At 40.2% G+C, this 27,836-nt stretch overlaps 1 protein-coding gene across 3 annotated transcripts in view; it reads right to left on the bottom strand.

Moving 5' to 3' along the window:
• CUX2 (cut like homeobox 2) overlaps nucleotides 1-27,836 on the bottom strand; it is a 755,888-nt gene that overhangs the window by 81,553 nt on the left and 646,499 nt on the right. For 2 of the 3 annotated variants that reach the window (XM_073626084.1, XM_073626092.1), the window contains exons 9-10: nucleotides 10,267-10,315; nucleotides 6,837-6,953 (exon numbers count right to left, since the gene is read on the bottom strand). In XM_073626084.1, coding sequence (XP_073482185.1) covers nucleotides 6,837-6,953; nucleotides 10,267-10,315 — 166 coding nt within the window. The remainder of the gene's footprint in view (nucleotides 1-6,836; nucleotides 6,954-10,266; nucleotides 10,316-27,836) is intronic. The other variant, XM_073626099.1, reaches the window with a different exon arrangement.

Here is a 27,836-nt window from a genome sequence, read left to right as displayed (position 1 = left end):
AATTAATTCTTGGTTTTTTATTAAGCCATATGTATTTTAGCAGGATTGTTTTAATTATTTTAAAAAAGCTCTGCGGGATTTTTACTGGTAACATCTGTAATCTGTAGTTTATTTTAGGTAATATCGTCATCTTAAACATATTTATTCTTCCAATCCATGAAAGTGGCTGTATTCTTAACTTTTTCATTTCTTCTTTGACCTCATTGATCAGTGGAATAAAGTTTGCCTGATAAATTTTTTCGACTCTAGGAGTTATTTTAATTCCAAGGTAATTTAGTTCTTTTACCCAAGTGAATGGGAATTCTTTTTGTAAAAACTGAACTTCCTTTTTCTCTAGACCTATGTTTAATATTTCCGTTTTTATTGGATTAATTTTGAAGTTTGACAGTTCTCCGTATTTTTTAATTTCTTTCAGTATGTTTGGGAGTGACACTCTTGGGTTGGATACGTACATCAAGATGTCGTCCGCGTAAGCAGCGATCTTATGCTCTTTTCCTCCTAGTTTCGCTCCTTCTACCTCTTTGTTATTGCGGAGTGTTGCTAATAGTGGTTCTAAAGCCAATACATATAATAGTGGAGACAGTGGACAGCCTTGCCGTGTTCCATTCTGCATCTTAATTTTTGGAGAGAGTCTACCGTTTACTTTTACGACTGCTGTCGGGCCATTATACAAATTTGTTATCCACTTCATCATTTTTGTCCCGATACCCAAATGCCGCAATGTATCCATCATGAAACCCCAGTCTACCCTGTCAAATGCTTTTTCTGCATCCAATGACAGGAATAGAACTGGGGTCTCATTCTGCACCTTCTTGTGCAACATCAATAATGATTTTAGGCTGTTGTCCCGCCCCTCTCTCCCCGGGACAAAACCAGTTTGGTCCGGGTTGATCCACAGTGGGATTAGTTTTTTTATCCTAGTGGCCAGGATCTTGGAGTACAGCTTCGTATCGGCGTTCAATAGGGCTATTGGCCTGTAGCTTGAGCAGTTAACTTTGTCTTTCCCTTCTTTTGGTAGTATTGTAATATGAGCTAATAACGATTCACTTCTTATTTCTTCATCTTCCCCTAAGGAATTCATATATTCTAATAGTTTTGGAGTCAGCTGTTCTTCAAATTTTTTATAGTATTTGACCGTAAACCCGTCTGGTCCTGGGCTTTTTCCTACGGGAGTTTCCTTTAATGCCAGTTTTACCTCTTCATGCGTAATATTTTTTTCCAATTCTTCTAGTTGGTCTATTTTTAGTTTTGGTAAGTTTGCTTTTTTTAAATATTCTTGTATCTTCTTTGTTCTTGTATTCGCTTCTTTCCAACTTTCCTGTCCTTTTATTGCATAAAGGGAGCTGAAGTATTTTTGAAATGTTATCGCTATATCTGTAGTTTTATTTACCACTTCTCCTTTTTCATTTTTGATCTTCTCAATGTAATTCAAAGACTTCTTTTTTTTTACCAGATTTGCTAGGTATTTTCCTGGTTTATTACCCCATTTATATTTTTCTTGTACTACTCTGTTGTAGTCCTTCCTTTCTTCTTGTTCCATCCAGTCTTTTAATTGCTCTCTCTTTTGAGATAGTAGGCCGAAGATTTTGTTGTTTACTTGATTTTTATGTTTTCGTTCCAATTCATAAATTTCTTTAATTATTTGTTGCATGTTTGTTTTCCTTTCCTGTTTTTTTCTTGCCCCTATGGCTATTAACTTGCCCCTAATAACAGATTTATGCGCCTCCCATATTATTGCTTTCGATACCTCTGGTGTATCGTTTTCCTCAAAATATCTTTTAATTTCTTCTATGATGCTTTTTTCGGTCTCACTGTCTTCTAATAAAGTTTCGTTGATTCTCCATGGACCCCTTTCAAGGACTTCTCCTTTTATTTTCATTCTCAAGGTTACTGGGCTGTGATCTGAGGCGGTTATTATGCCTATTTTTGTTTCTTCTATTTCTTCCAAGTTTCTATGTTCGACCATGATGTAATCCAATCTGGAGTAAATTTTGTGTACTGGTGAGTAGAATGTGTAGTCCTTTGTGCTGGGGTGCTGAATTCTCCAAGGGTCTATTAGTTGCTGTTCATATAATGTTCTTTTTAATTTCTTTAGTTGATTTACCTCTTTGTCCCTTACTCTTGAGGTACTGTCCATTTTATTATCCATGCTGAAGTTGAAGTCTCCAGCTAGTATTAATTTTCCTTGCTTGAATTCCATTAGTATTTTAATTATATCTATCAAATATTTTTTAGGGTTCTTATTAGGACAGTAGACATTGGCCAATGTATATTTTACCCCGTGTATAGTTCCTGTAATAAAAAGATATCGACCCTCCGGGTCTATTTTCCTTTGATCTATTAGAAAACGTACATTTTTCCCTATACCGATGGCTACTCCTTTGGCCCTTCTTATTGGCGAGTCTCCTTGATACCATGTTGGTATGTTTCTTGAATAAATTTTGGCATTTGAGTTTTGGGTTATATGCGTCTCCTGTAGGAAAATTATTTCTGCTTTACTTTTTTCTAGTTCTCGGAGAATGATGTTTCTCTTCCCTGGGGAATTTAGTCCTCGGACATTGTAAGAGATTATTTTTATGCTGTTTACGTTTTCCATTCTTGTGCCTTTTCTTCCCCGCCCGTCTTACGGCCCTCCCCCCCACGCGGTCCCCCTAGGTGACCGGATGGAGGGGACACCCAGCGGACGCACGGGGTCTCCTCATCTCTTGTCTCAAAATAGGTGCGCCTATGTAACCACTCATGTGACTCAGACCTTTCCCTCCCCACCCTCCTTCCCTCCCTTTTCCCTCCTCCCACCCTCCCCCTCCCTTTTTTCTGATATGGGTTTTTTACCCCCATATTCTCTAGAGCTGAGAGCGTTTTACTTTGTTTTGTGGGGCACGCTCTGCCCCCTCTGCTCTATTTATTGTGAGGCGGAGCTCTGTAAGACACCCTATTCCCCCCCTGCCTAAGCACTAATAGGGCGACCCCCTGTCCACTCCGTGAGTCCCTGTTTCCCTCTCCCTGCATTTTTGTTGTGTTTTACCAATCCTTTCACTTTCCTTTTTTTCCCATCCCATCAACCCCAGCCCCCCCCCCCCCCCCTTTCCACTCTAAGGCCCCTTGCACCGTTGTGTGGTATTTTCTCAGATATTAATTTCCTCGAGAGTCCACATCTTGATGTCTGATCCTTGAATTTACTTGCCACTGCAGGTCATCTCCTGCCGTTATTCGCTCCTGACTATTTGCGTATTTTTCCAGTTCTGGGGAGGGGATTTCTAGTTTGTTGCAAAAGTCCGGAATCTCCTCCACATGTCTTAGCCTTGCACTTATTCTGTTTTTCCTTGCTATTAGACATGCTGGAAAACCCCAGTTGTATTGAATTTCTTGCTCCCGGAGGATTTCTAATAATGGCTTTAGTATCCGTCGTCTTTTCAAGGTTTCTTGAGATAAATCTTGAAATATTTGTAATTTACCTCCCGCAAACTCTATTTGTGTTTTCCTCTTTAGGTTTATCCAGATCTGTTTTTTTTCTTCCCATTTTTCAAAGCGTACGATTACATCTCTAGATATTTCCCTTGCGAACCTTTGAGGTTTTTTTACTCGAAAGACACTTTCTATTCCTATTGTGTTAGTTGTTTCCTTTCCCAAGATTTGGTTGAAGAGATTGTTCATTTTTTCTATTAGATTTTCTGCTTGTTCTGTTTCCGGTAACCCACATATTCTCAAGTTTTTCTTTTTATCTCTATTTTCTTGCTCTTCTATTTTATATGATTGTTCCTGTTGTTCCCGTTTTAATTTCTTTATTTCGTCTTCCAGTTCCTTTATGTTTTTTTGATGTAGGTCTACTTTGATCTCTACTTCTTCCACTCTGTTTAACATATATCCCATATCTTTATGGAGTGTTGACATCTCTGCTTTTAGGGAATTCTCTAGTGCCGCGAACATTTTTTCCATATCCTGTTTTGTTGGCAACTGTGGCCCTTGTTGTCCTTCCTCCTTTCCTCTGTCTTCCTCTCCCATTTCTGGCTCCATTCTGGGTTCTGAGAGGTGGCTGGTTTCTGTTTGTACTTTATACTGGCCTTTTTTATCCTTGTTGTCCTTCTCTTTTGTATCTATTTGTCTGCCCTTTGAACCCACTTGTTTCTCTCCTTCTCCGATTCCTTGCTGTATATACCTGTTCATAGGGCCTGGACTTGGGCCTAGGCTGGTCCTAGGTGATTTCGGTATTGCTCCCGCACTTCTTGTTGTTTTCCCCTTCATGTTTGTTTCTATGGCTGGATTTATAATTTCTTCGAAGCTGCCTTCCAGAATACCCCTTGATTGGGGTCTCTTAATGATGAAAAAATCTCCCAGCCTTCTTAAATTTACTTATTTTTACTAATATTTCTTTTGTTCCGTTCTCATACCCGGCATCCTCCCCACAATCCAATAATAGAAATAATTAATGAGATATAAGTAGTCCCCGTTTTCCAGAAGTTATGTTACTACCTTAAGTACATTAAGCATTCCTTGGTGCTGTTCAATTGTTTAAACCATAGTATTAAGTCCCCATGCACACGGACGTCTCCACAGCTGCTTTTCTGAGCCCTTTCTGCAGCTCAAAAAGGCCTGTCTATGTCAGTCCATGGCCTCACGCCCACCTAGGCGTCTCTGAGCCGCAAGTGGCATAGGCGTTCCTAAGCTGCGAGAAAAAAAAAAAAACGCTCAAAAACGCTATTGCAAAAATGCTGAAAAAAGCTGAAAAAAGTTAAAAAAAGTCACTGCAAAGACACCGTCGTCTTCACAGCGCTTTTCTAACCGCCCGTGTGCATGAGGGCCCAGGTGCTCAGCAAAATAATTCAAATGTTTTAGCGATATAATGCAATCTAATTCAAGTATTCAGCAAGATGATTTATATATTCAGCAGTATAGTTCCAGTATGAGCTTATATGTTCCACATTTTTGTTACTATGAAATTTCTTCTTATTCTATAGTTTGTACTATCAAGCCTATAGTTAGTACCATTTGCAAAAAACAAAAACAAAAACAAAAAAAAATTCACAAGAAAGGGAGATACTGCAGTAGCAGCAGCAGCAAGCAGGTGGGGGCTGGGAGACAACTCTTCCGTTGGCTTGTCTTTCTTTCACCTTCTCCTTCTCTTCTCCCCTGTTCCCCCCCCCCTGTTTTTATTGTTTTTCTTAGCTCACTTGATTCTACTTTTTCAGCTCTTTCGCCTTCATTTACTTTCACTTTTCATTCCATTTATTTCATTTTATTTCAATGTGATCTTTCCCTTTCCCTTTCTTTTGTTCTATTACTTTTCCTTTGCTTGTTCACTTCAAGACAATTGCAATAGAAAAGAGCAAAAAAAAAAAAAAAAAAAAAACGCTCAAAAACGCTCAAAAACGCTATTGCAAAAACGCTGAAAAAAGTTAAAAAAAAAAGTCACTGCAAAGACACTGGCGTTTTCACAACGTTCTCCCAACAGCCCGTGTGCATGAGGGCCCAGGTGCTCAGCAAAATAATTCAAATGTTTTAGCGATATAATGCAATCTAATTCAAGTATTCAGCAAGATGATTTATATATTCAGTAGTATAATTCCAGTATGAGCTTATATGTTCCACATTTTGTTACTATGAAATTTCTTCTTATTCTATAGTTTGTACTATCGAGCCTATAGTTAATACCATTTGCAAAAAACAAAAACAAAAAAAAAAAAAATCACAAGAAAGGGAGATACTGCAGCAGCAGCAGCAGCAAGCAGGTGGGGGCTGGGAGACAACTCTTCCGCTGGCTTGTCTCTCTTTCACCTTCTCCTTCTCCTTCTCCCCTGTTCCCCCCCCTGTTTTTATTGTTTTTCTTAGCTCACTTAATTCTACTTTTTCAGCTCTTTCGCCTTCCTTTACTTTCATTTACTTTCGCTTTTCATTCCATTTTATTTCATTTTATTTCAATGTGTTCTTTCCCTTTCCCTTTCTTTTGTTCTATTACTTTTCCTTTGCCTGTTCACTTCAAGACAATTGCAATAGAAAAAAGCCAAAAGAGGGAAAAAAAAAAAATACGGTACTTATCTTTTAGTTGTTGTTGAAGTTGGGACAAAAAGGGACGCTCACTACTGCTTGTTGCTGCTCTCTGATGCTGCGAACGTTCAGGTGCTGTCTCTGATGTTATCAATCTGCCCAGATCTGTCTGACACGCTGAAGTCTCAGCTGTTCTCTGCTCTCAGCTCTTCAGTGTCCGCTGCCGCTGCTCCTTGCTCCACTCACCCACCTTCCTGGCTCTCTCCTCCGAAATTCCCCGGTGCACTTCAGCTGGTTCCTCCGCTCTCCGCGGCCGGCAACACCGCTGGGGACTTGAAACAGCCCCCAGCAGCGCACCGTTTTCCCTGCTGCCGTCGCTTCCGAAGCGCTCCGATCTCCGCGGTTTTCCAGTTCTCCTAACCCCCCGTCCTCGATGAGCCTTCTAGCCCATCCGACTCCGGAGGGGTGGGGGGGGGGATGCAGTCAGACGCAGGTACAAACTTCCTCTGGCTTACACCACAAGACAGCTCAGTGAGTGATGAGCAGGGGGGGGGGGGCGGGGAGGGAAGCTACCTACACCTTCTCATCAGGCCGATCATTCCTCTCAGCTGCAGGGAGAGGGTTCTCAGGATCCTCACGCCGTGCACAGAGCCATTACCAGGCTCCTCCCTCACTTGAGGTCCTTAGACCTCAAGATTACCTGACATCTCTCGTGTTGGAGCCATGATTCACGTCAATCAGGTTGGTACAACAGCTCCGGCGCGTGTTATACGCCGATAAATACGGTATTTACTCGATGATATATTTTTTTCTTCTTCACTCTAGTTTTCCAGGAAACTGGAACACAGACTTACAGCAGAATTCAGTGTGGTGGATCCTGGTGGAGAACAGCAGGTCAGTCTAATGGAATTATTTACAGATGATAATTGCTCCCTGAGACTCTCAACCTCCCTCTGAGCAGCTTCTGCTCTCTGCAGAAGAAAAAAGTCATCGTTATACAAGCTATACATTACTGGATTTAAAAAATAATAAAGTGGGCTGAGTAATATGGTTTGACCTTATCTTCAAAAGTAGAAAATGCCTGCTTACCCTTAGTTCAGAGAGGTAAGTGCTTCTTTACATGGCTACCTGCAGTGCTGTCTCTCTCCAGATATGTTTTTTTAAGTGGAATTAAAATGACAGGTGAAGATCAAAGTAGAAAAGCATTGAAAACGGCCTAAAATGTTTTTATTATAGCCAAATGTCCCTGATTTCAGATTTTCCTTTAAAATTTTTGTTACTGGAAGTGTTCCTGGTTTGTAGGACTGACTAGATTTCAGAAAAATAGAACCTCCTCATCACCTTTTTATGTTCCTTGCAGTTTTTGAGAAAATATGTATTAAACATTCATATTTAGAATACAAGTAAACGATTAAATTACAATTATGTAAACACATGAAAGTGAATTATTGTGGCTTGTTCAAAGAATGCATATTTTTTTTATATACATTTTTGACAGGCTTTCAGTATTAAAAAAACTGTGATGGAGAGAGGCAGAGCTGCAGATATTAAATGGACTGTCATAAATAAGCCGTTAATGAAAGATAATGTAGAATACGCAATCATAATTTTCTGTCTCAATATGTCACCTGAACTTCCACACTACCATGCAGCACAACTCAAATCCAGTTCAATGTTGTGGATATAGAGAACATGTGCTGGAAAATCTTTGCAAACGCTTGCATACATTGCGCATAAATATAAAGTGCTGGATATAAGTAAACAAAACATACTATTCCTCTATTCCCCTTACCCACCAAAATATTGTCTTATAATAATCATAATTTAAATTGTTACTGCAGTAAAAAAAATGTATTTTAAGTTTTGGATATTGTGAAGAGGGGTGTGAACTTCTATCAGGTTTCCACTGCTGGTCTCCTCACTTCTCACTAGGAACAGTAAGTGAGGAGAATCTCCAAAATGGGAATACAGGCAACAAGGAAATACAAATGAGGTTTAAACCCTTCCCCACACTACTAAACAATATGTTTTTTTTCCTTTTTTTATCAAAACTGAAGAAATCCTCTCAGTAGGGTATAAGCAAACCTAATGAAGGTTAAAACCCGTTACCAGACTATCAATAAAAAAAGGAAAAAAAAAGTTAAACATTTTTAAAGCCAAAACTACTTTTGAAAAGTGAAAAGAAGGGATAAAAACCTTTATTTTATTTTGATGATTTTGTCCCATTGGGGAGATTTCCCGTCACTTCCTACTCTATAGACACCACAGGAAGCTAGATGAAATCTCTCCGAACTGAGAGAAATCCTTGCTTAGACAGTAGTGTTAGAGAGATACTGTATGTGCATTTAACATATTTTATGCATTATTTTTAGCTGTAAAAACCCCCTTGTGTAGACATCCAAAGCTCTGAGACTGCTATTGGACACTGTCATTTAGATGTAATGTCAGCACCCCCCAGACTCACAGCTGTCACTCAAGTGACACTCTATATTATTCCCTTTCACGCCTGGAGAACAGATATAATTAGACCCCTTTCACACTGGAGGCATTTTTCAGGCACTTTAGCGCTAAAAATAGCGCCTGTAAAGCACCTGAAAAGAGCCTCATCCGCCATCCCAGTGTGAAAGCCTGAGGGCTTTCACACTGGGGTGCTGTGCTGGCAGGACATCAAAAAAAGTCCTGCAAGCAGCTTCTTTGAGGCGCTTTAGGAGCGGTGTAAACACCGCTCCTAAAGCGCCTCTGCCCATTGAAATCAATGGGCAGCGCCGCTGAAGCTTTTAACCCTTTATTCGGCCGCTAGCGGGGGTTAAAAGCGCCCCGCTAGCACCTGAAAAGTGCTGCAAAAACAATGGTAAAGCGTCACTAAATCTAGCGGTGCTTTACCGCCGGCGCCCGGGCGCTGGAAGCGTGAAAGGGCTCTTAGACACCCCAGAAGAGGAGAGGGTTATGTCATGCAAGGAGAGACAGGGCAGTGCTGGGAAGCCGACTGGTCAGATTTTCTAACAAAAGCACATTGCATGTAAATACAAAAAATATGGAAAGGAAAAACACTGCCAATAAGCCTGCGCAATACTTGCTGACAGGGTATCTTTGGTGTCTAATTGTCTCTATTGAAAGACTTCCTCTTTATTTCTATTGCAATAACAACTCAAAATTTGAATTCACCCTAACTTTTAGTTCCGGTGGTAACAATTTATTACTGGATGAAACATGACAACAGTGCCAATCATTCCTGACACTATTAAAAAAAAAAAAAAAAAAGTTTTGGCTTCATACACACTTTGAAGTTGGAGGTATAGTTTAATTCCCAATTCCAGCCTAAACTTTTTTTTAAATTTTGGATAGAATGGGGAGGGGGTTATAACTTTCTCTGGTTTTTAATGCTGTCTGTGTCCCCAAGTGGGGAGATTTCCTTTCACTTTCTGTCTTAATCATAGAGTCAGAGTGATGGGAATTGATTGGAAATTTTTCCACTTGAAACAGCAGAGTTTTAACCATTCCACACTCTATTAAAAAAATATAATAATCTTGCAAGAGGTGGACTTTTCAGGTAACAGGCTGTGCACCTTGAGCACTTTCTTGCTTAAAAATCCAGTGATTGTATTATTATGATGTTAATTTGTTTAAGATCCCTATCAGTTAGTTGTATAACAAAAAGCAGTTATGAATGAATATTCCTCCTTTTGAGTTGGTATTTGATATTCCCTAACCTTATACAATTACAGTGACCCTTTCATCTTTGAAAACGTTATTTGAGTTTATGTTCTTAAACAAGGATGTGGTTTGGACTCTGTGTTTCAATGGCTTGAGGATGTACAAGAAACTTGGCATGCATAAACTTATATCAAATAAAGAACTGACATTGCAGTACTGTATCTCTATACCTCTACAAAGAACAGATCAGTATCTGAGGTATGCAGAATCTATTCACAAAGATTCACTATACAACATGCATTTTAAATCAAATATGCTCAATATTCTGCAATATGATGTAATTTTTATTATTTAGAAACATGGAACACAACAGAAATAATTGTATTATGTTGTAAAGGAAACTAAAGTTATTAAATTATACATTATTACTTGAGTTTAATAATACAAATAAATATTTTAATATTTTTTTCTTTCTTTTAGGTAAATACAATTCATCAGCACGGCAAACGCCCTTCCCGAGTCGCATAAACTACAGAGGTCTGTTAGTCATAAGGCTTACTGGAGAAATGTTTGACTAAATAAAGCTATAGCTCAAGAAGCAGGATCTATACAAAACACAGGTCTACTTACCCGATGGGCTTTTTCAAGGTTGGTCATGATCATGCCCACTTCATCTGCCCTAAACAAAGTAGAACACAGAAAAATGTAACACCTTGACATTTCTCATGCTTTCATTTGAAAATGATTTTATCTATATACTCCAGATCACTTTGTTTGTATCCCCTGTGTAGAGAGAGGTTTTGGTCACTTAGACTTGGAAACCAATGAAGTAAAAAAACATATGAGAAAAGTTTCATATAACTGGTTTGTATAGCATGCCTCAGTCCAAATGACCAATACCATATCATTTACACATTATGCAATTCTTCATTTGAAATAATCTTTTTCAATACTATGTTTTATTAAGAACTGTCCTGTGCCTTGCATGGACATGCCATTCTGCATATTCTTTTTTAATCAACGAGGAACAGGGTTCAAATAACAGTAATGGGGAATAACCAATGGCATCCAATCAGCTTGATAAAAGTTTATAACAGTTTAATCTCTTTAAGTGTCTGTACATAGCACAATGCTGTTTGTGTTTTAAATAAAGGCATCTTTGTATTTAAAGAAAGGAAAAAATTCCTCACCCATAATCATCATTAGAGCAGGACTGGCTAGAAAAGATGGATAAAATCAAGCTTTTAGGAGCAACATTATAAATGAGAGGTCTTCCATATGCATTGATCATCCAAATGTGTTTGAAGAATCAATTGGCCAATCTATCAAGCAAATCAATATTTAAAATAAAACCGATTGATTCATTCAATAGATTGGCTCAATCAATCTATTGAAGGAATCAATCTGCTAAAATCAAATAACCAATCTTTTTTAATCAGGCAACCCATAGATCTGCCTTTTCTATAAGCAAACAAGTCAATGTGACTCTTTAATATATACAAAAGTATATTTATTCCAGTTTTTCAAGCAGGAGCTTTCTCTGGCTTTAATCCCAATTAAGCCCATTTATTTCTCCCATGTCAAGTATACTTTAAAGTTGCTCTAAAATCAAAATATCTTTCCCTAATGCATTCTCTGCATTAAGATAAAAAACGCCCCACTACCTGTCCTACCGCCCCCACCCCTAAACACTTACCTGGCTTCATGTTTCTGATCCAGTGCTGTCTCTGGCTCAAGCACCGCTCCCCTCAATTCCCACTTTCACAAGAGAAACTGAGGGCTTCAGAGCCACATACTGATGCCGCTGTCAGTCAAATTGCTGAGGGTGGAGTAGGGGGTGTGGCTTGCTGGCACTGTGAGTGACTCCGGACACCCACAGCCTGGTTCAGGACCACAATCGTATGGATGCTTCCTTAGCACCCGGCTTGCTAAAGGAGGCACCCAAAGGAAGGGGGAGCTGGCAAAGTTGGTGTGGACTGCCAGGAGAGGAGGAAAGTGACCTTGCTGTGCAATATTGTTGTACAGAGGAGATACGTATAATCTCTTTTTTTATTTAAAGAAAAAATGTTGCCAATTTAAAGGAGCCTGTCATGAAAAAAATATGGGAGCTGCCAAACTGAATCTTCTTATAAAAATTCTGGTTACCAGCCTGGCTCTGGCTTAATAACATTTTAAGTCACTGACCTGAAGGTATATGCAAACAAGTGAAATTAGAACTCATTTCTGCACACCTAATAAGAACTGATGAATCACAAAATAATAAAGTAAACCTTATATGACAGAAACAAGAATTCTTTTGCTAACATCCGCCTGAAAATACTAGCTGCCTTGCTGTTATGTTAATCCTTGGGCTTCAATCATTTCAATCACCAGTCCAACACAAGCGTGCAGATCAGCAAAATCAGTGTAAAGTCAAACATCTGTATGCTTACTGCAGGTCAACAACTTAAAATATTATAGCCAGAGAATCAACATGACAGCCAGATAACTAGCATTATCAGAAGGAGGGATCAGCCATGGCAGCCTTCATGTTTTTTTCTAATGACAGGTGGAGGATCAGCAAGACAGAAAGAACACAATTATTTGCAGAATGAGATTAGCCATAGAAGTCTGCATATCTTTTTCAGGGCAGTTTTCCTGGTACTTAATTTTGCTTAATGAAAATGGCAAACCAGAAGAGGTGTAAACACTGGAGAGCAACCTTGAACCAAAATGCGAGTGCTTGAAAATTGAATGTTTTCTAAGGGTTCCCATTAACGTGCGATAACAGTCACTCAATTCAGCCATTTCTGCCAAATCAATTGAAGATCTCATGTCTGTGGGTGGCATACTGAATTTGTCAACCTGTCCCTCAGAGAAAACAGGTGATCAGTAATGAGCCAAATGCAACCAGGTTCGGTTTGAGTCTGAAATCCAAACTCTACTAAAATCAATAGAAGCTGAAGGGTCACTGGAAGCAGCAGAGGCAACACAGCAAAAAACAATTGTAAATTAAAAAGAAAAGTCTTTAATATTGCCAAACGGGCAAAACAAGTCACAAAACATAGCTTTTAATGACCTCCTATTCAGTAACACACTGTATTGTGTACAAAGTTGAACAAAGTGCTAACCCAGAGCGCATTTAAACACCTCCAAACCACAAACCCACATTGCAGAGTTATGTTGAAAAAAAAATCACAATGACAGGTTCCAGAGACATAAGCTAAATTTTTCACACATTAACCGGAGAGCACGCAAACAGTTTGTTTGGGTCCAAGGCAGCAATGTAAAAGGAATCTATTTTTTTCCTGGAAAAAACTATTACAGTATGACTTTCTTGCACAGGCAACAGCCTTAATATTGCACAAACTCAGCAGCCATTAAGCAATCATTTTTACAAGAAAAAGCAATCATTTTTACTTTTCACTATGGCCACTATGTCAGAGGAAAAAATGAGGCATAATTGTATTTAGGTTTATTATGTCAGAGCCAAGAGCCAGAAATACTGCATGGACACGCAACACACCATGTATGTCTAGGCTGCAATGCAAGATGGAGAGGCTTTGATCCTCCTAAAATATAAATTAGAGTATACTTTTTCAGAGCCAGAAAAAATGCATTGATTAGCTGGAAAGTATGTATTATTTTTTGGCTCAGATTCTATGTCAGAGAGAGATCCAGCACACCTGATCTGGAATAAAAAAAAAATCACAATGTCTTTTATCTCAGACCTAAACAATTGTAAAAACCCGATGGAGATTTCTTGAAGACTTTTTGCTACTTTGCTATCCCAGAGAAAAAAAATAAAATTTAGAGCTATTTTCTCATTTTGAAGACTGAAAAATTGAACAGTTTTGAATGCCATCTTTTAAGCTTTTATTGGATAGGCTGCAATTTTGAGAAGGAGAGAAATCAGGTTGCCTATTACATTATGGGGTCTTCCTTACTAGCATGCTGACGACTTCTGTATACATATCAGCTATAAGTAACAATATGCTGCGGCTACCCTGTTTCCCCGAAAATAAGACCTAGCGTGATTGTCGGTGATGGCTGCAATATAAACCCTACCCTGTTTCCCCGAAAATAAGCCCTACGCTGAAAATAAGACCTACAAGGACTTTAACTCGGGCTTATTTGGGGGATATGGCTTATATTGCAGCCATCACCGACAATCACGCTAGGTCTTATTTTCAGGGAAACAGGGTAGGTAATTAAACTGTAATAGTGACAAACCGTAAAAGGTCCTTTTCATTTTAGACCTATATTTTGTATAATATTTAATGCAATGTTTCTATATTATTTAGCACTGACCCCTAGTCTGATGAAACACTAACCGCAAAAACCTTGAGGGTTTCACATCCGAACCCTGATTTTCTGTCTATGATCTATCTTCATTCCTCTATATGATGAGCGGAGGACATGTGAGATATTTATGTAACTTTACTGGTTCTGAAATGTTGTTTGAGACTTGTTAAGTCATATCTAACACAGTAATATGTTTTTATATCATTTTTAAAATTGAACTGAATAAAATGTGATGATTTTATTTATGGGTGGTCCACTCCTGTGATTTGCACCTTAAAAATCCCACTTTTTTGTTTATTTTTGTCGTGGTCTCATGAGGATGTGGTGCAGGGTGCAGCCCTTTGGGATTTATCTATATTATTTGCAGATATGCTATAAATATTGTATAGATTTCAGATAAAAAATCTCATCTTTATTAATGGGAGGCCAATTTGAAGGCAGAGAGCCTGAAGCTGTATTTGGGTGCACACCAATAATGGAAATTGCACTTATTCCTAGAACAGAAGCTAAACATTTTTGAGAATATGCAAATATGAAGGCAGGGAGTCGGCTTATCTTAGTCAGCAGAAAAAAGAAAAAAAAAACATATACCTTTTAGGACACACTATATAACTATTTCACAGATGTAATGCACAAAGAGAAGCCTGGCAATTTGAGAGGGAGCGAGCCATCCAAATAATACATTTTATTCTCCCTGTGATAAAAGGAGAAAAATGTTTCGAGGAAATATCGGCACATGTTTGTTATATAGGCCAGATTTTCAGTAGCAAAGAGTGAGACTTATGCCCTGTACACACGGTCGGACATTGATCGGACATTCTGACAACAAAATCCATGGATTTTTTCCGACGGATGTTGGCTCAAACTTGTCTTGCATACACACGGTCGGACAAAGTTGTCGGAAAATCCGATCGTTCTGAACATGGTGACGTAAAACACGTACGTCGGGACTATAAACGGGTCAGTAGCCAATAGCTTTCATCTCTTAATTTATTCTGAGCATGCGTGGCACTTTGTGCGTCGGATTTGTGTACACACGATCAGAATTTCCGACAACGGATTTTGTTGTCAGGAAATTTTATAGCAAGCTCTCAAACTTTGTGTGTTGGAAATTCCTATGGAAAATGTGTGATGGAGCCTAGGACAACAAGGTCCTATCACACATTTTCCATCGGAAAATCCTATCGTGTGTACAGGGCATTAGTGATTTTTATTTTAAAAATCATTGCTAAGCCACACTATTTTAAAGAGTATGTATTCCATATTTAACAACTGAGGAGCAGCAAGAGAAAACAAAGTGTTGTCCATGATACACTGTAATTCAATAAACAAAGTTAATGGCCAATGCAGTATTAACCAAGCCCAAAAAATGGAACAATATAAAAGAAGTCCATAAAATAAATGTTGTAAAAATTAGATTTCAGGTATTATTTGTGGCAAAGGACCGTAACTCAACACACATATTCTTTGAGAAGAGAGGATCGACAATGAGCAAAAATTTTAAATTTTGTGCTAGTGTCACTTAGCAGTGGAAAAATTGGGTTTTGGGTATTGGTGGTTCCCAAACACTGTAACCTGACAAAATTCTTCCTGCAGAGCGCAGGATGTACCCCTCTTTAACAAACATTCTCTGTATTTACAACTGTCACACAGCTGCAAAAAAGCTGGGTTTTACCCAACAGAATTCCTGAACATAAATCCCCTTCCTGCATAACAAATGATGGACTCTTTTAAACAAAATGCAAAGCATTTGCAACTGTGAAACAGCTGGTAAAAAAAAATTGAGTGCCACATTAAAACTGCCGTTAGTGCTAGTTTACACCAGACACAGTTCCGTTCAGTTCCGTGCGCTTTTTTACTGCACAAAATGCATGCACAGTGTTTTCCAATGGCTCTAGTTCACACCATGCAGTCAGTTTCTAGTCAGTTTCTGCACAGAAAACTGACTGCATGGTGTGAACTAGAGCAATTGGAATACATAGAAAACACTGTGCATGCATTTTTAGTGCAGAAAAAAAGCGCACGGAAATGAACGCAACTGTAACTGGTGTGAACTGGCCCTTACAAAGAACAGCCGCTGTGGCAATATTTTTAGATGGTAATAGTAGCAGACCTACAACAATGGCAGAAGATGTTAACAGTAGCAGGTAGAAACATGTGCTGGCGGTGACTGGGTGTAATCAAGGACACCGGAAATGGATAATGGTGACAGCATTTGAGAATTGTTTTGTAGCCTGTGGAGGTGAAAGGAGAAACTTAGGATGCGCAAAAAATATTTTTTTGGAGGGTGGCACGATCCCCGCAAAAATTAATGAGTAGTATAAGCATCAGGGGCTTGGTAGCTGCAGCTGATGTCTTTCACAAAGGCTTTAGCAGTACTGAATACATGATCAGAGAGGATACTGGCTGCACATTTGCATAATGGGTAAGCTGTGGCCAGTGATCCATCCTTGAAGGGGTCATCCATTCAGAAGGTCTACCCAGACGATCAGCCACTATGTGATGCAGCCACTGCCAATAAGTGGTAGATGACAACCCTAGGAGCTGAGGGCTGAAAGCATTGCTCCAGATTGCTCAGGCAGTCACAACTACCACTCCTCCTTTCAACATCTAGAGGCTCAGAGACACCTTGTACATGAGTCATTCTCTGCCAAACGCTGTACATGAGTTACATAGGTTCCTTCTTAACACATATTCAAGGTTTTTCATCTTCTACATATGCAAGAAGAGCTCTGTAACTTTCCCTTGTAACATGGATTAAGAAGGGAATGTCTGTCTCCTGGATGCCACGAATCTCAGGGTCTTTTTTGTAGGCTCTGGAGCATGATGGAGCCCATGCACCACAAATTATTTGAGGTGGAGGAAGTTGAGTCCCCAGACTTGCTGAGGACAACATTGTTCTGAGCCACCTACCCTCAGTCATGTACTACTCCTGGGGTTTGGGAGGCATAATAGCCACCTGTGGGAGACTGCCCCATGTCATTATCAGCTTCAATGCTTGGCAACCATACTCCTCCTCCTATGCCTGCTGTGGCCTTACAGGGTTGGTGTCTTAGTAAAGCAGGCCTGAAATGCAAAGAAGTCCTGTAAGGCCATGAGGTGGCAGAACAAGCTTGAGCAGTGTGTCCTGCCCTGCCTCCTTCCTGGCTGCCAGCAGAATCACCTAGCGATATATAGTGTCGCCCATATATTATGGAGCACATGTCTGTGGTCATGTGGACATTGCTTCTGACCGCATTGTACAGCATCATGAAAACATTGACTTCAGTGTGGTGGTGAAGGTCAGGGTGAAGGAAATGGTGATCAGTAACCCGCCACTGCGGTACAGCACAGACTGGAAATTCCCAAAAAGGGTCAGAATCCATCAGTTGGTAAGCTAGGAATTGTAAAGCCAGCCTTTTGACAAGCTGGCATTTAAACGCTAGGCCTGGAAATGGCTGGGGGTGCTTTTTTTTTTTCTTTTGCGCTAGCAGCTGGGGCAGCGAAAAGTACCTACACAATGGTGCAGCTGATGGAGTTGACAGAATCAAAGCAAGATTGCACTATATGCTCACCCATACTCTGCGTATCCCCATGTAGACCCGCATCCCTGTTACAGGAGCCATAGGGTAGACCTTTGAAACCCCTTGAATCAGGTATAATTGGGGTAAAGATGTAAAGGGAGAAGCTGGGAGGAGGAGGAGGAAAAGCATAGCCCTTTTTCTGATGACTAAACTGTACTGTATAAAGCACAAAGCAGTAGTAGCATCCTGCACTTCACTAAGCAACTCGTTTTAATAGCAATGTCAGCTATCCAACATTCACTAACTCCAACACACTGACAAAGCTCTGCCGGGAAAGCGTTTGTGCTGCAACCTACATTGTAAGCATTAGAGGCTACAGTTTAGTACCTGACCAAAGGTCAGCTGCATGACCTTGGGCAATGACAGCTTCAGTAATGCATCATCAAATGTTTGTTAGAGAATTCCAGTTGAATGTATGTTAGTATGTTAGAAAACATATTTCAAAGATTTCAAATAGCATGAAGTGGGAAACCTTTATGGTTTGAAACTTCGGACACCAAAACATTTTTATAAACATTTCTGCCCACTTTACATACAATAATGCATATTTCATGTTTACAGAGCAACTAAAAAAATGTTTCTGATTTGGTAAATTACAAAAAAAAGTTTGATCCAGCAAAGATTTTTAAACAATAGTTGGGCAGAGATATACTGTACAGTATATATATGCACACACACACACACTATATTGTAAAAAGTATAGAGACACCTGCCTTTACACACACATGAACTTTATTGGCACCCCAGTCTTAGTCCGTAAGGTTCAATATTGAGTTGGCCCACCCTTTGCAGCTATAACAGCTTCAACTCTTCTGGGAAGGCTGTCCACAAGGTTTAGGAGAGTGTCTATGGGAAGGTTTGACCATTCTTCCAGAAGCGCATTTGTGAGGTCAGGCACTGAAGTTGGAGAAGAAGGCCTGGCTCGCAGTCTCCGCTCTAATTCATCCCAAAGGTGTTCTTTCAGGTTGAGGTCAGGACTCTGTGCAGGCCATTCAAATTCCTCGACCCCAAACCTGCTCATTCATGTCTTTATGAACCTTGCTTTGTGCACTGGTCCAAATCATTTAGTGGAAGGGGGATTATGGTGTGAGGTTGTTTTTCAGGTATTGGGCTTGGCCCCTTAGTTCCAGTGAAGGGATTTCTTAAGGCGTCAGTATACCAAGACATTTTGGACAATTTCATGCTCCCAACTTTGTGGGAACAGTTTGGGGAAGGCCCCTTCCTGTACCAACATGACTGCGCACCAGTGCACAAAGCAAGGTCCATAAATACATGGATGAGTGAGTTTGGCGTGGAGGAACTTGACTGGCCTGTACAGAGTCCTGACCTCAACCTGATTTAGAACACCTTTGGAATGAATTAGAGTGGAGACTGCAAGCCAGGCCTACTCGTCCACATCAGTGCCTGACCTCACAAATGCACTTCTTTAATAATGGTCAAACATTCTCATGGACACACTCCTAAACCTTGTGGACAGCCTTCCCAGAAGAGTTGAAGCTGTTATAGCTGCAAAGGGTGGGCTACCTCAATATGGAACCCTATGGACTAAGACTGGGATGCCATTAAAGTTCATGTGCATGTAAAGCAGGTGTCCCAATACTTTTGGCAATATATATATATATATATATATATATATATATATATATATATATATATATATATACCCTGTTTCCCCCGAAAATAAGACCTAGCGTGATTGTCGGTGATGGCTGCAATATAAGCCCTACCCCCCAAATAAGCCCTACCCTATTTCCCCAAAAATAAGCCCTAACCTAAAAATAAGACCTACAAGGACTTTAACTAGGGCTTATTTGGGAGGTAGGACTTATATTGCAGCCATCACCGACAATCACGCTAGGTCTTATTTTCAGGGAAACAGGGTATGTATATGTGTGTGTGTTGTGTATATATATATATATATATATATATATATATATATATATACCGTATGTTATTGGTAATTTTATTATGTCATTGTGCTTTGTTCTGTTCATTGATCTTGTGTTGTCTTTTTTAAATGTTGCTGTATCACAGCAATTTCCCTTTGGGATTATTAAAGTATTCTGAATCTGGATCTGAACTTATATATATTGCTAACACTATTACATGTCCCACTTGCATGTCCCACAATAATAAAGAGAACAGCAAAGCATATGAGGTTTAACTACTTGCCCTCCGAAAGGTTTACACCCCTTCATGACCAGGCCATTTTTTGTGATACGGCACTGCCTTATTTTAACTGACAATTCCATGGTGGTGCGACGTTGTACCCAAATAAAATATGTCTTTTTTTCCCACAAATAGAGCTTTCTTTTGGTGGTATTTGATCACCACTGCGTTTTATATTTTTTGCGCTATAAACAAAAAAAGAGCGACAATTTTGAAAAAAAACCCACAATATTTCTTACTTTCTGCTATAAAACACATTCAATAAAAAAATGGAAAAAAAATAAAATTTCTTCATCAGATTAGGCCAATATGTATTCTGCTAAAAAAAAATAAATCCCAATAAGCGTATATTGATTGGTTTGTGCAAAGGTTATAGTGTCTACAAACTATGGTATAGATTTATTGAATTTTTATTTTTTTATCAGCAACTTATAGCGGGACTGCAACAATGTGGCGGACAAATCGAACACTAAGTGACACTTTTTGGGGACCAGTGACACTAATACAGTGATCAGTGCTAAAAATATGCACTGTCACTGTACTAATGACACTGGCAGGAAAGGGGTTAACATCAGGGGCGATCAAAGGGTTAAATATGTTCCTAGGGAGTGCTTGCTAACTGTGTGGGGGGGTGCTTGTACTGTGGAAAGGCAGAGATCCTGTTCCAAGGGATCACTACCTCCCCTTCTCACAGAACGGCGATCTGCCTTGTTTACATAGTGCACATTGTGTCTGCTGAATCCACTGATTGGCTCCCGCTGTGTCAAATCACAGTGGGAGAAGGTTGCCGGTGACGCGCATGCATGGCCCAGAGGCGGACATGCAGAATCACGTACAGGTATGTGACCCTGCACATAGGAGCTGCTTTGCCGCCATATACAGTCAGGTCCATAAATATTGGGACATCGACACAATTCTAATCTTTTTGGCTCTATACACCACCACAATGGATTTGAAATGAAACGAACAAGATGTGCTTTAACTGCAGACTTTCAGCTTTAATTTGAGGGTATTTACATCCAAATCAGGTGAACGGTGTAGGAATTACAATAGTTTGTATATGTGCCTCCCACTTTTCAAGGGACCAAGAGTAATGGGTCAGATTAACAATCATCCATCAAACTTTCACTTTTTAATACTTGGCTGCAAATCCTTTGCAGTCAATTACAGCCTGAAGTCTGGAACGCATAGACATCACCAGATGCTGGGTTTCATCCCTGGTGATGCTCTGCCAGGCCTCTACTGCAACTGTCTTCAGTTCCTGCTTGTTCTTGGGGCATTTTCCCTTCAGTTTTGTCTTCAGCAAGTGAAATAGATGCTCAATTGGATTCAGGTCAGGTGATTGACTTGGCCATTGCATAACATTCCACTTCTTTCCCTTAAAAAACTCTTTGGTTGCTTTTGCAGTATGCTTCGGGTCATTGTCCATCGAAGCACCGTCCAATGAGCTCTGAAGCATTTTGCTGAATATGAGCAGATAATATTTCCCGAAATACTTCAGAATTCATCCAGCTGCTTTTGTCAGCAGTCACATCATCAATAAATACAAGAGAACCAGTTCCATTGGCAGCCATACATGCCCTCGCCATGACACTACCATCACCATGCTTCACTGATGAGGTGGTATGCTTTGGATCATGAGCAGTTCCTTTCCTTCCCTTCTCCATACTCTTTCTCTTCCCATCACTCTGGTACAAGTTGATCTTGTTCTCATCTGTCCATAGGATGTTGTTCCAGAACTGTGAAGGCTATTTTAGATGTTATTTGGCAAACTCTAATCTGGCCTTCCTGTTTTTGAGGCTCACCAATGGTTTACATCTTGTGGTGAACCCTCTGTATTCATCTGGTGAAGTCTTCTCTTGATTGTTGACTTTGACACACATACACCTACCTCCTGTGTGTTCTTGATCTGGCCAACTGTTATGAAGGGTGTTTTCTTCACCAGGGAAAGAATTCTTCGGTCATCCACCACAGTTGTTTTCCGTGGTCTTCTGGGTCTTTTGGTGTTGCTGAGCTCACCGGTGCGTTCTTTCTTTTTAAGGATGTTCCAAACAGTTGATTTGGCCACACCTAAAGTTTTTGCTATCTCTCTGATGGGTTTGTTTTGTTTTTTCAGCCTAATGATGGCTTGCTTCACTGATAGTGACAGCTCTTTGGATCTCATATTGAGAGTTGACAGCAACAGATTCCAAATGCAAATAGCACACTTGAAATGAACTCTGGACCTTTTATATGCTCCTTGTAAATGGAATAATGAGGGACTAACACACACCTGGCCATGGAACAGCTGAGCAGCCAATTGTCCCATTACTTTTGGACCCTTAAAAAGTGGGAGGCACATATACAAACTGTTGTAATTCCTACACCGTTCACCTGATTTGGATGTAAATACCCTCAAATTAAAGCTGAAAGTCTGCAGTTAAAGCACATCTTGTTCGTTTCATTTCGAATCCATTGTGGTGGTGTATAGAGCCAAAAAGATTAGAATTGTGTCGATGTCAAATATTTATGGACCTGACTGTATATACAGTATACTTATGGATAGATTCATGTTTGTTTTGAGATTATGTAGAATGTATCTTATGGATAGATTGTAACTAAGCGATCTGCATGGCAGTCTCATTGAATGGGAATACAGGGTGATTCTAGTAATGATAATTTCTTAGGGATAGGGTTTTATATTCTATAGGATCGGGGTGGTAGTAGCATTCTGAATAGGGATAAGCAAATGTAGTTTCTGTTGTCCTGGGAGGGTGGGCGGACCTGGAATCACCCTGACTGCCGGGGAAAGTTTGGAAGGTTACTGAGGAGATGAAAGAGTATATAAGGGCTCAGGTAAGGCAGCCGCCTATCTATTGAGAAAGCTAATTGTGGCGATACGCGTGTAGATGGGAAGGAGCCGAGTCTGTTACGTCATGCCAGCAGAGTGGTAAGCAAACGGACGCCTTGTAACACTGTGACAAATGATTTTATCTTTTTTAAACCTTGCAAGTGCAATATTTTAAATACATTATTTAAATGGAGAGCACTATGTTTCCTGCATTTGCATTTGTATGAATACGGACCATATCCCGAGAGAAAAGTCTCGTCTGTGAGCTGTTTATATAACAGGCTGGAGCAGGAGAGCTGATATCGGAGTGGAGAAAGGAGGGACTTCCCATTCAGAGCTTGTGTGGGTGGCTAATTGTTGAGGTGAGCAGGTATAACAGCTGGTGGAGGTGTGCACATGTTCGGTAATACTGGAGAAGTATGATAGATACACAGCGGTGGATTACTGATGCACAGCAATCAAGAAATTAGAAAAGTTGATTAAGATATATACCGGTATTAACTTTTGTACATTTTATTATTATGGACATTTATTGATTATATTTTTCGATCGATTTCGATTTATATGTTTAGATCGGTTTATTTATTTGATTAATCGCATGAGAGCGAGCAGCGCTGCACTATTTATACAATAAATATACAGTATATTGTCGACAAGCGGTGAATGGGAAAATCAACCCAACTATGGCTCCTGATATTACCCATTTCACAGACTGGAATTGTTGATAGCATGAAACAATAATCTTTATTCAGTTACAGTGCAAATGTTAAAGCGGTTGTATACCCCACTTGCACATTTTTACCTACAGGTAAGCCTATAATAAGGCTTAATTGTAGGTAAAATTAATATCTCCTAAACCTGTACAGTTTAGGAGATATTCACTTTGCATGCAGCCGCTGACATCAGCGGCGCATGCGCTCTGAAGGTCCGGTGGAAGCTGGCGGAAAATCAGAGCTCCTTGCTGGAAAGAGGACTCACGCGCGCATGATGACGCGGGAGTGATGTCATCATGGCTCCGGCCACTCATAGTGTCGGAGCCGCAAACCCGGAAGTATCGCTGCGGCAACATGTCAGCTCCCTCAGTGATGACTGGCGGCGGTGCAGGAGCTTCGTTCTAAGGTAAGTATTTCATAATGAGCTAGTATGCAGGGCATACTAGCTCATTATGCCTTTCCCTTACAGGGTTTTTTTTTTCTTTTTTTACAATGCAGTGTGAAATAGTTAAGGCTCTGTACACATGTGGGTACGACTTATTATATATTTGTGAATGTGACAAACAGTCTATTTATGTGGGGCATCTTGCATCTTAGGTTTAGTGGCTGTTTATATGTTCTTAACAAAAAATGTTGCTATGGGTAGAATTTATTCAAAGTGTTATAGCATTGCATATTGCAGTTTCAAAAGCTGAAACAAACACTGTAATGCCCCGTACACACGGTCGGACTTTGTTCGGACATTCCGACAACAAAATCCTAGGATTTTTTCCGACAGATGTTGGCTCAAACTTGTCTTGCATACACACGGTCACACAAAGTTGTCGGAAAATCCGATCGTTCTGAACGTGGTGACGTAAAACACGTACATCGGGACTATAAACGAGGCAGTGGCCAATAGCTTTCATCTCTTTATTTATTCTGAGCATGCGTGCACTTTGTACGTCGGATTTGTGTACATACGATCGGAATTTCCGACAACGGATTTTGTTGTCGGAAAATGTTATATCCTGCTCTCAAACTTTGTGTGTCGGAAAATCCGATGGAAAATGTGTGATGGAGCCTACACATGGTCGAAATTTCCAACAACAAGGTCCTATCACACATTTTCCGTCGGAAAATCCGACCGAAGCAGACATACACAAACTGTTGCTTATAGGTGACAGACTATACTGCTCTCATTCCTTTTCTATAAACTAGTCCCCAAGTAAAACCCATCTGGGCCCACTGCCTAGTGCAAACGAAACAGGCATGTCATGGCCAATAGGAGAGCACAGCTTCCCATGCGCTTAGGATTACCACTTATGCAGTATTTTACTAGCTTAGCTAGTGAATGTGGGACTTTTTGCCTATACTGTTAATAGAGACCAAATCATAAGCATAGTAATTTTTTCCCAGTAAATGTGGCAACTTTACCTGTATAACAAATCAGGGTTGATAAACCATTTCCGCACTAGGTCCACATGACCGTGCAAGTCAGCGCTCCACTTTGCATTCTAAATTAAAGAGCTATTTTGGATATTGGTCGTGCTGCTGCCTTCTGTTGCCTGGCTACCTTGCCTGCACTAGAGAAGTACTTCACCTACAGAAGTATATCATCAGAATAGAAGGAGAAACCTAAAATAGTTACCCATTTGGATAGAGATACCAATCGCAAGCCCAAGTCCTAAATCTCTACATTAGCAGCAGCTACCTTACTCACAAACATCTTACAAAGCATGTTCATCTGAAATCCTCTTCTAGCTAATAAACAGATATAACCTTTGAAGAAACAATAATTCGAAAGGTAGGCTCTAAACAAAGTTCTCAGTGGTCATGAGGCCAACAACAGTTACTACGTCTGCTACCCCAGTTTCTACGGTAATGATGCTAGAGCTGCAGTACTCTCTGCACCTACCTAGAAAACCAGGAGCATTCAAATGGTATCCTTGTTTCAAGTGAAGTTACACTGATCTTTTCCCCTACCTCATGAGCATACAGGTCACAGAAGTCTTCCTGCATACCAAAATAAGACCTCATGCACACTGGATGTTTTGCTATCTCTCCTAGATGGCTCTTCTCCTGGTAGCAGCTTTTTGGCAGAAAAAACACTTGATGCTTGTAAACGCATGTAACGTGTTTAGGCGAGTCGAGAGCTTGGGGGTTACCTCATTGAAATGAATTAACAATCAAGCGCTAAGCATGCCTAACGTTAATGTGCAAATAGCGTTTTTTCTGGCAACATGCTGCTGCTCCTGGATGCTCTGGCTGTGGGGTTTTTTTCTGCCTCTAAATGCCCCTGCCTCTCAACTCCACTAAATGCCTATGCGTGCTTGGACACATAGGCTAACATGCAGGAGTGTTTAGAGGCAGAAAAAAAACCCAGCAAACACCCCTAGGAGCAACAATCAAAACATTCCATGTGCATGAAGCCTAATGTGTGAAGGCCCAAACTAATCTAAGAAAAAACAATGATATGGGAGAGTAATGATGATTTCTTAATGCTTCATGATGACTAGGTTTAGAACTCCAGGTCCTGGGGCAGAGCAGGTATGAAGCTGCTACTTTATTTAACTAAAATTCTTCTGTGTCTGCATTTATCTGAAGCCAACATTAAGATGATGCAACAACAGAACTTACTAAAAGCAATACACTTTATGAAGATGGCATAAGAAAGGCAATTATTAGACTTTACTCTCTAACATGGGTTTGGGGTCAGAGATACCAGGAGCAGTATAATATAAAACAATAGCTTTGCTCTGGCAGTCAACAAGGTTAGGATGTGATAGTTTAGAATACTCTAATAATAATAATTATGAGAATAATCTCATACTGTATACACACATTTCTTCAAATCACCATTGAAAAGAATATTATTTACAGCACGTCTAGGTAGGGAAAGCCTATCAAATTATCAAAGAACATCTGTTTTGGCGTAATAAGATTAAGTGTTCTCTCTATGTTGCATAATGTCAGGAGGAAATGTGTTGCCATGTGTTTATAAGACTGGCAAACCACACCAACAGCTGTGAGATTTGGCAGCCTCCATTACTGGATAGAGCCAAAGGGGTTCAGAGGATGTTCCAAACTCATAAAAATGGATGGCACCACACCAATTAAAATAACAACCAGCAAATGTACATTTAATGAAGTCAAGACGTTCTTTTAATACAATCCTCCCAAAGCAACAGCTGTGCTTGCGTGTTAGAGGCATATTAGGCCACCGTTTCACCTGCATTATACAGCTGTCAAAGATTTGGAAAACTGTTAGGAGAGGCATCCAGTACAATGCTGATTGGGTTACAAATCCAGATACAGATGAAACCAGAGGTTATGGTGCATCAATTGCATCTATATTTACAGTACAGAAGAATATACCTTAGCATGATGTACAGTACCATGCTAGACAATGATAGTTTAACTCTCTGTGTCCACATGTGGGAGGGAACTGGTCTTGGGTGCTTCCATGTTCTGACTGGCTGGCTGTCTGGGGTCTGAACTATGAACATGAGCCATATGTGAACATGCCCTGACTGATCTTATATGTATGTATGTATGTACTATGATATAACACTTTTATAGTTTGTTTTATGTGCTGTAAAATAGAGTGCATATAATATAAAGATTTTCAAGCACGTAAGGTTAACTTTTCTGTTAATTTGAAGTTCACGCCATCACTTTGTTTTGTAAGATTTATCTTGCTGAAAACTATAGAGCAGGGGCGTCCAACCTGCGACCCAAGACAGCTATGAATGCGGCCCAACATATTCATAGCTGTATCCTTGCCTCCAACCACCCATCCCTCCACGCAGCAAACGATTACTTGTAGGAACCTTCACCACTTTATTCCTTCTCTAAGCGCTACAGACCACCTATATGACATAATCTCTCCCTGTCCTGACCTGGCCACCTCTGTCTACAACAGTTCACTCTCATCCTCACTGGATGCACTTGCTCCTCTAACTACACGTAGAATCAGGCCCGACCGTTACAACCCTGGCAAACTAAAAACACTAGAAATCTCAAGAGACATTGCCGTGCTCTTGAACGGCTGTGGCGTAAAACAAAATGCCTGCAGGACTTCACCCTATATAAATCTGCCCTCCTAAGATACAATTCTTGCCTCCATGCTGCTAAACAAGCCTGCTTTATCTCTCTCATTAATACCTTGTCATCCAATCCCGTCAGCTCTTCTCAACTTTTAACTCTCCGCTTCATCCCCCTCTACCCACTAACTCATTCACTGCCCAAGAGATTGTCAATCGCTTCAAAGACAATATTGATGCAATACATGAAGACACCTCCACTGTGCGTACATCTTCCCCACATCAACATTTTAAAATGGCTACTACTGAAGAGGTTACAAAACTTTTCTCAGATGCCCACCTAACCAACTGTCTCCTGGATCCTGTTCCCTTACAACTTCTACGGTCACCCTCTTATTGTATCCTATGCCCCCTCACGCACATCTTCAATCTCTCCCTCTCTAGTGGCACCTTCCCCTCACCTCTAAAACATGCGCAGATCACTCCCATACTTAAAAAGCCCTCACTGGACCCCACCAACCTGAACAATTTAAGACCCATCTCATTGCTTCCATTCACCTCTAAACTTCTAGAACGCATAGTCTACAACCGTCTTAGCTCCTACCCCAGTGAAAAT

This window comes from Aquarana catesbeiana, linkage group LG01 (assembly GCF_042186555.1).
Source record: "Aquarana catesbeiana isolate 2022-GZ linkage group LG01, ASM4218655v1, whole genome shotgun sequence".
Taxonomy (NCBI): Eukaryota; Metazoa; Chordata; class Amphibia; order Anura; family Ranidae; genus Aquarana; species Aquarana catesbeiana.
Note: the sequence above shows the minus strand (reverse complement) of the source record. Positions and strands in the feature narration are given on the sequence as shown.